The 9,506-nt window shown below is 38.3% G+C and overlaps 1 protein-coding gene across 1 annotated transcript; it reads right to left on the bottom strand.

Annotated features, from left to right (window-relative positions):
- Positions 1–2,319: 2,319 nt before the first annotated feature.
- LOC142856453 (vomeronasal type-1 receptor 4-like) lies at positions 2,320–7,039 on the bottom strand. Its single transcript, XM_075983953.1, has 2 exons — positions 6,898–7,039; positions 2,320–3,290 (listed from the first exon to the last, which is right to left on the bottom strand). The coding sequence occupies exons 1-2, from the start codon at positions 7,037–7,039 to the stop codon at positions 2,320–2,322; spliced, it is 1,113 nt and encodes a 370-aa protein (XP_075840068.1).
- Positions 7,040–9,506: the final 2,467 nt, after the last annotated feature.

The raw sequence follows: 9,506 nt of genomic DNA, 5'->3' as shown, positions 1-9,506 counted from the left end.
GCTTTTTTTTTTTAAAATATTTATTTATTCATTATGTATACAGTATTCTTTCTGTGTGTGTTTGCAGGCCAGAAGAGGGCAGCAGACCTTGTTACAGATGGTTGTGAGCCACCATGTGGTTGCTTGGAATTGAACTCATGACCTTTGGAAGAGCAGGCAATGCTCTTAACCACTGAGCCATCTCTCCAGCCCCCTATTTAAGAGCTTTTTAAACTTGGTTTATTCTTTATACATCCTCTATCAGTTGTATAGCTAGCAAAGGTTTTGTCCCATTCTGTGTGCTATCTCTTCATTTACTTTCCTTTGCTGTCAAGAATTCGTTTACTTATCTGCGATCACGTTTGTCAATGGCTGACATTGGATGTCAAGGGCCTGGAGTCTTATTCAGAAAGCATTTCCTGTGTCTACATCCTGCAGTGTTTTCCCTTATTTTTCTTATAATGGTTTTAGAATATGGGGTCCTGTATCAAGCTTTAAAATCTAATTGGGGATGATTTTTGGATGCAACATTTTTTCTCCACCCATTGATCATCAGTCTTTATTTAATTATTGTCAAAGAGGTTGTTTCTTTCTTTCTTTCTTTTTTTTTTTGGTTTTGGGAGACAGGGTTTCTCTGTGGTTTTGGAGCCTGTCCTGGAACTAGCTCTTGTAGACCAGGCTGGTCTCGAACTCACAGAGATCCGCCTGCCTCTGCCTCCCAAGTGCTGGGATTAAAGGCGTGCGCCACCACCGCCCGGCCGAGGTTGTTTCTTTCTACACTGTATTTTTGGCTTCTTGTGAGTCAAGTGGTTGTTTCTTTGTGGGTTTATATGTAGGATGTCTGTTGTGGTGACCTGTGTGCTTTTGTCCCTATGGACAAAATTATTCTCACCTAGGGACGAATCCCCTTCATTGTGGTCCAATACAGAATGGTTAAGACTGAAATATTATAGAAACAACATAAACAGCTCTATCACATTGTATTTATATCTATTTGTGTATGAATATATATGCATATATGTGTATGTAACAATAATAAAAAATCGGTTAACAATTTGAGAGTGTATATGGGAGGATATGAGAAGAAAGGGTTTGAGAGAAGGTAGTTGGGAGGGGATGGAAGGAGAAAAGGCAGTGAGAAAGTGATGTAATTCTATTTCAATTAAATTTTTTTAAAAAACAAATACATACAACAAATATTAAACAGCAAGGTTGGTGATACTCCATGGGTGCAACTTCTGATATTTCCAGGTGATACAATCCCAAAGCTGATTTCTTCATCCACAGGCTCCTTAAACATTCTGTCCTGCCTTCATCACTGTTCTTTGAGCCTTAGGTGGAGAACCTGTATTGCACATACAGCCACTGGGACTGGGCTTCACTATTCTGCATTTCGATTGGTTGTGGTTTTCTATAACTATCTCCATTGTTGCAAAGAGAAATTTCATTGATGCTGTGTGAGGACTACATTTAGGAGGCCTGCATCCTACACAAAGAACTGTACACAACTAAGGAAAGTCAAGAGTGGGAGAAATAGTCATCCCCAGGAAAGAGCACACCAATTGGTTATCCAATACTAAGTGGTCAGCCCCGAGTACATACATACATGTAACATTATAGCGACTGAGCAGGTAGTATTTATGTATTTAGGGACACAATACACACACACAAATATACACACATGTATGTAACAATAATTAATGTAAAATAGGCCTTGAATTTGAGAGAAAAAAAGAAGAGGCATATACAGGAGGGTTTGAAGGGCAGAAAAGAATGGAGAGAAATGCTGCAGTTATATCATAATTTCAAGAATAAAAGATATAATTAAGAACATACTGAAACAGTAAATTAAGACAGCGATGGTACTAGGACATCCATTGTATACCTGTCAGTTATAACACTAAAGAGTCCCACCTGCAGCAGTACCTTAGGTAGGTAACAGTTAAGATAGGGAAATTCATTTGTTCAATGGTTAAGACATTCCTTAGGACAGAACACTCCACAAAATACAACCCAAGCTCCAAAGGGTTTTTTAAATTTTTGATTAGAAGTATTTTAATAGAGAAAAATTGAGAAGTAGACTATTATTCAAAATACTTAAAATGAATTTATTTTTCCCAAAGTGTCATAACTTGAGTCGGTAGTAAATGTTGGAATTATCAAAATTATGAAAACAGAGTTGTATTCAAGGAAAATGTTAGCTCCCTGAATTTTAATAGCTTTCGGAATATCTGAGTTATAACTAGGTCATGTCAGGTATTTGAGGTCCACATTCAAATTCTTCATTCTCATGGGAATCATTAAGAAGTGTTCAAACGATGAGAAAGTGTGGGTTTCAGTTCATCCACGATGTGCACGTTGAAAACAGGCCATTCTCGGTGCCGAAAAGGAAGAAGTGAAGTGCAAAATAAGTTTATTATTCTTCATTATTAAAAAAGGGCAGATAGTTGGATAGCATGCTGCCCAAAATGCATTAATTCCCTCCAAATTTAGAATTTTTGTTTGTGCAAAAAACCCATAAAGGGTGATCAAGTTGTTTAACCAATACAAGATCACAAAACAGCTCACCAGCAGCAAGATGCTGTGAGTGGCTCTGAGCTCAGGAGATTGCTGGCTGGAGAGGCTTGGGCTGCGGAGATACTGGGCTCTCTTGCGGTGTCTGTAGAGGAGAATTACCATGTAGAGGCTGGTCCACATCATGATGGCCACATAAAAGAAATCGTATATAAATATGATGGTTATAAATGGTCCTGAATTTTGGTTCCCAAAATTCTTGCTTTGACAGTAAGCATGTAAATATACACATCCATCTTGAGTAGAATTAGTTTTGGCTATTACCATTTCAACCATATATCCATAGATGGCCAGGTTAATGAGCCAGGAGCAAAGTAAAAAAGAAAACGTCCACATTGATAGTTTGTGCTTAAGCCAAGCCCACTGAGAATTACTGGGAGTCACGGTGACAGCTTGAAATGTGCTTAGAATACAGGTGGTACTGATGGACAGACCGCGGGAAATTCTGTATATACATAAAACAACCTTACAGCCGACATCATCCAGAAAATTGGGTACTCCAAAGGATGATACAATATCCGGTATCAAAATGAACACGATCGTCACCATATTAACTATTGTCAGGTGCAGAAAAAACAGATCTATCAACTTCTTAAAATGAGGCTTAAAGAAGAAAATGTAAATGTATAAAATGAACAGTGATGTGTTTCCTATGACACCAACGCATAACTGAGATATGAGAAAGACCACCAAGATGACATTACTTATAAGCATGATGTTCGTCAGATGTGTTAGGCCTGGAGTGACAGATAAATGGACTGTATCATAAATCTATTTTTGAAACGGCAATTGTGGGAAAATTGATGATTGCCAGCTCAGGAGCAGAGCTGATAAATTATGAAATGTCCAACTCCTTTCTTTTCTTTTTTGTCTTTTTGGACAGGGTTTTTCCAAGTATCACTGGCTGTTTTGGAACTTGCTCTGTATCCCAGGCTGGTCTTGACCTCACAGAGGTCCTCCTATCTTTGTCACTTAAGTGCTGGAGTTAGAGGCCTGTGCCCCACCGCCTGAAGATGTGTCCAAATACTTTGGAGGTTAGGTCCACAGATGACCTCTTAGCAACTGTGTTCCAGGTATTCTTGACCATCTTAGAGGACAGAATAAAGTGTTGGAAAGTAGGCAGTCGAATCCACGGGATACCCTGAACACTGTTATGTCAGGCTGAAGGATGTTTTGACCTAGGTGAAAGCCAAATTTGCATGTTATAAGAATTATAAAAGTTACATATTTTTGTGTATGGGCACTTTGCCTGTATGTCTATGCACTATATGCTTGCCAGAGATTCAAACCCTGGCACTCTGGAAAAGCAACCAACAGTCTTTAACTGTGAAACCATCCCTCCAAGCCCCAGGATTTTTCATTCATCAGTTGATATTGTTTCCATGTTTATAACAATATTTGTTTCTAACACATATATAGTAACATGTGTACTTGAATGTCAGTGTTTTGGCTGAAGATATGTTTCTGTATCTTAGTGATGAGTAAATGCTCAGACTTTCCATGTGGGACTCTGCCTCTCATTTCACCTTACAGGGTAACCAGCATGTCCTGAAGCATTTCTTTTCATTTGTCTATTTCGCTGACATCTTAGAGCTGAGCTGCTGATATGCAGACAGTGACAGCAAGGGTGAGACTGTATCCCACAGTGTTGAGCAATCTTCACAAAAGTGTGTTTCCTGTGACATTTGGTCATTGACACAATCAGGCGGATTCTGGCTGATAACACACTGTAACAAAGAGTTATATATTTTGCAACCCTTGAATTACATTTCCATTAGAAGATTCTTCTGCTTTGCTGTTGCAGAAGCAGAGATCTCAGGTCCACAGCTACACAGAGAATGGCAAAGACATGATACTAATGAAGTTTGACCTTAAATTTGACAGCGTTGTAATGTCAACCATGTTCAGTACATTTGGGAGAGTTTTACTGTATATTAATTTTAGAGCCATTCCTCCACTGATCCAATTATTTCTGTCACCTGAAATACAAACCTTTTTCTTTGCAGACATCTATGGATTCCTCAGCAGTTTCTTTTATTCTGACAAGGTCAATTAGACTTTTCTCAGTGTGCCCTTCTGAATTTCTCCATGCACCACCAATCTTTGTGTTGACTCGAGTCCCTACCATATCCAAGGTATTCTATTATGAGTGATCAACATTTAAATTACTTAATGAATTCCACTACACAGAGATATTGTTCTTTCTCAATCCCAATTATGCCTTATATTAGTGTTCAACTATTTTCATGACTTGTCATTGTTTGCCACTGTCACAAATTATATAGTTAGACCGCACCCACCCTCCTCTAAGCTTTGAAAACACATCTCATCTCTACAGTACTATATGGCTTTTGCTGAGCCACATTCATTCACATCTTCCCTAATGATATCCTGGATTGATTGTCATTCTCCTCGCCATTCACCAGAAATTTTTTTTACTCATCTTTTCTCCTTGCTCTGTATCTCCCCTTAAATGCCCTAACTTTTCATAATTTTGTTACTCAGCATGGTCCTGAAAATTCCCTCCAGTAGCCATGTTTTTACTATTTGTTCCTGCAAAGAAAGAGTTCTGGGATAAAATGCCAGGCTGTCATCTGAACCCAGATGAAACAGACTTATACTATGACTTGCACAGGAAATGCTGTCTTTGGAAAATGGAATCTAAAAAGATTATCATGCACTATTTTTGACATTCAAAAGAAAAAATGAAATTTGCCAAATTGTGGCTGGCAGAGTCCTTTGTTCCTAGCCTGTGGGAGGCAGACACAGGTGGATGTCAGTGAGGTTGAGGTCAGCTTGGTCTACAAAGCGAGTTTCAGGATAGTTAGTGGTACACCGAAAAACCGTATCTCAAAAAAAAAAAAAAAAAGAAAGAAAGAAAAGAAAAAACAAATAAAAAGAAAAGGAAATTTGAATACTGAGGAATAGGCAAATTCCTAAACAGCAGAGCAACTGCTATGTGTATGTAAAAAGATGTGACGAATTTAAAACAAGTGTTATCATACTTAATTTCATACATGCATCACATCTTCAAAAATAAAAGTATAATAAAAATTAAACTTAGCAAAGATATAGCTGTACTAAAATCAGAGAAATAATCTATCCAGTTGTATAAAAATTTTTGTATGTAATCAAACATAATAGAGATAAACTTAATGCAATAACATTCATAGTTCACAAAATACCGATGACACATAGTATTTGGAATAGGCTATTTGAATTTTACTGAGAGCAAAACTGGAAGTGTTCTCTTTTTCCTTTCTGTGAATGAACCCGTCAGCATGTTGGCACATTGAGGGAGAATGAAAAAATCCACATTCTGTCTGAGTGCTAAAAGATTCACCATTTTACACCAGTTCAAATATATCAAGCACAATGGAGAGGTTAAAGTTTCCTTGTGCAAGTGATGGTCAACGCACAGCTAGAGTGTCAAAATGAACATTCGTTTTCACAGCATTGCTTACATTGTATATGGATTCGATTCTAATTAAGAAAGATGCAAAATTAAAAAAATGGAAGGACATTTTCAGACTAGAAGAAAATTTTCACCTTAAATAAATTTTATTTAACAAAAGAAATGCTAAGGGACACACTTAGTACAGGCAATTAACCATCTTTTGCAACAACATTAAACTTAAATTTGAGAATAAAAATACACAAATATCATCTATACGTCTTAAAGCTTAGAACATTAGATGAGGCATAATGACCAAAAGCAATATGACGGAATTATTTTTCAAAACAGGGTTTTTCTGTGTAGCCCTGACTGTCGTGGAGCTCACTCTGTAGACAAGACTGGTTTTGAACTCACTGAGACTGCTTGGCTCTCTCTGCCTTCCAGTGCTGGAAGTCAAAGTGTTTGTCAGCATCCCCATCTTGATGGGAAATCTTAACAACGGCTTCTTGCAGTTAATCGAGCCAAAGGATAAAAGAAAAAATTGGATATAAAAGTTTGAGCTAGAGAACCTGGCGAGATGGCTCAGTGGTAAAGAAAACAGGTTCATTCCCAGCACCCACAGAGCAACTCATATGTCTATACCTGAAATTCCAGGGGATCTGACAATCTCATCCAGACATGAACACAGGAAAAGCCCCAATAGACATAACATAAAAATTAAACAAATTATATAGAAAGGAAAATCTTAAAAATTTAAGCTGGAGAACTGATTGCCTCAGTGTAACAAAACTGCACAGTTATGGGAAAATAGAGATCGTTTGCCATGCGGCACATAGGAATTGAGAAGCCAATGTGACTATACAACCAATATCAAAGATAGGATCATCAATGGTCTAGTTTGTTGTTAGACTAAATTTTATGTGTATAATGCTGTGTTATAGAGAAACTTGGTAGGGCTGCAGAGATGACTCTGAGATCAAAGTGTTTGTCATGCGAGCACTGGAAAGTGAGCTCAAACACCAAGCACTTATCCAAGGCTGAGTGTGGTGGGTTAGACTGGCTGGTGACAGGTGGATCCCCGAAGCCCATCGAACAAGTGATTGAGCCAACTGATGTGCTCCAGGAGGAATGAGAGATTCTGTCTCAAAAAAATTAGGAGGAGGTAGAGGAAGGCACATGATATCAGTGTCTGTCCTGTACACACATGAAAAAGTGATCACACAGTCACATACGTGCATATACCGCACAAAAAAGAAAGTGAAGAACTCCCAATTCCCATCATGTAAAAACAAATGAATATCTTGGCAAAGACAGAATTAAAACAGACCATTATGGAAATGAACTGTAGAGTGTCTTTTGTAGAAATGTGTGTGTGAAATAAACAATGCAATTATATTGAAAATGATTTCAGATGAAATCTAAAATAAAGGAGCAGAATAAATAAAAGCAGAACAATAGCAAGCAACAGAAATTCACAGGAAACATAAAGCCAAGGCCACCACCTTGAAGGGAATACTGCAACACTGCTCTGTGAGACTGCACTGTTGTCCGGGAGGAAAGACAGAGACTAGGACAGAATGCCGCATACAGCGTCTGGAAAATGGCAAAAGCATCTTCAAAGAAAATGTTATGACTACCTAGGCTTGAAGAAAAATGTGCAAAATCCTCTAAGATGTAACATCCCTCCAAAGATTGTAGAATTCTAAAATGTCATAGATGGGCAATATTCTCATGAGATTGAATCATTGACTAGATCAGATGAAAAAGTATTAACGTAGAATGAAAATCAGGGCTTCAGATGTCTCAGTGGTTAAGAGTACTGGCTCGTCTACCTGGGAGCCTGGCTTTGATTAGCAACACCACACAGATGCCCTCAATTGTCTGTAATACCAGTTCTATGGCATCTTATACCTCTGAGTGTTTTCCTGGGGCATTGCACTCATGTGGGGTACAGACATACATGCAGGCAAATCACCCCACAATAATATACATGAATAAAAATTAAAAACAAAAAATAATTAAAGTATATGAAGATCAAGAGAAGTATTGTACAGAAAAATAATAACAGAGATAGACTAAACTGACAGAGAAGTAGGGTAAACATAAATCTAAAACCAAAACAAAATACACAAAGTGTAGGGATGGTAGACAGGGGGAGAAGAGAGCAACAATGGAAAGGTTGCCATACCTTCCTCTCACTCTGAGTGCTGCAAAGTCTTATTCAGGGCAGTTGAATCCCACAGGCACGAAGCATCATAGGCAAGAAGCGTCTTGGAAAGGCTGCCTAGCAGGAACCATGACTAAATAAGCGGCAAGATAAGAGGACTCTTCTTCCCAGTGGACATGGACCAGCTTGTCACCGATGGCACCAGTGCCCTTGTTAACCATGCATCATTCTGATGCACTCCAAGGAAAATTTCATTATCCCAATACAATGTGGATCCCATGGTAATTGACTAAACCAACTAAATAAGAATGCAGTCTCTGTCTGAAGATGTGTGTGTGTGATTTTCCCAAGTTGAACTACATCAGAAAGGAAACTTTACAATCTAGGAAATCATTAAAAGTTTTCATGCAGCTGTGGAAATTATCGCAGCCATTATCATCTGATGCCAGGAATATTTACCTCCCTGTTGGTGTCTCCAAATGCCCACTGTTCATTCAAAACTGTATTGTTCAAACTTCACATCTTTGTGCAATTTCTCTTGCTACTGATTTCTAGTTTTACTGCACTATTATCTGAGAAGGTACAAGTAATTACACTGGTTCTTTTGTCTTCCTTCCTTCCTTCCTTCCTTCCTTCCTTCCTTCCTTCCTTTCTTTTTTATTTTATTTTATTTTTAGAGACAAGATATCTCTGTATAACATCCCTAGGCATCCTGGAACTTTTTCTGTAGATCAGGCTGGCCTAAACTCACAAAGATCCACCTTCCTCTCCCTCTTGAGTCCAGGGATTAAATGCGTGCACCACCACTTTCCGGCTCTTTAGTATTTCTTTAAAAATTATTATTTTATATTATGTGTTTAAATGCTTTTTAGCATGTAAGTCTTTGCTGCACATGGATGCGATGCTCACAGAGGCCAGAAGAGGGCAACAGAACCTCTGGAACTGGATGGTTGTGAACCACAATGTAGGTCCTGGGACTCAATCAAGCCAGGGTCCTCTGGAATAGCAGCAGTGCTCTTAACCTTTGGGCAATCTCTCCAGTCCTAGCCCCTCATCTCTAATTTTATTAATTTTGTTCTTTTCTATCCATCATTTCAATACTTTGGTTACAAGTTTTTCAGTCTTGTTTATTATTCTCAAAGACCTAACTCTTTTTTTCATAATTGTTTTTATTTAGCTGTAAATTTTCTCCACTTCTCTTCCTTCCTCCCCTTTCCTCTTGTACCTTCTCCTGTGACCCCACACTCCCAATTTCCTCAGGAGATCTTGTCTTATTCACCATCCTATGTAGATCCCTGTATGTCTCTTTTAAGGGTCCTATTTGTTGTTTAGGTTCTCTGAGGTTGTGGTCTGCAGGTTGGTTTTCTTTGCTTTTTCTAAACATCACTT

Source organism: Microtus pennsylvanicus, chromosome 1, assembly GCF_037038515.1.
Source record: "Microtus pennsylvanicus isolate mMicPen1 chromosome 1, mMicPen1.hap1, whole genome shotgun sequence".
NCBI classification, from domain to species: domain Eukaryota; kingdom Metazoa; phylum Chordata; class Mammalia; order Rodentia; family Cricetidae; genus Microtus; species Microtus pennsylvanicus.
Note: the sequence above shows the minus strand (reverse complement) of the source record. Positions and strands in the feature narration are given on the sequence as shown.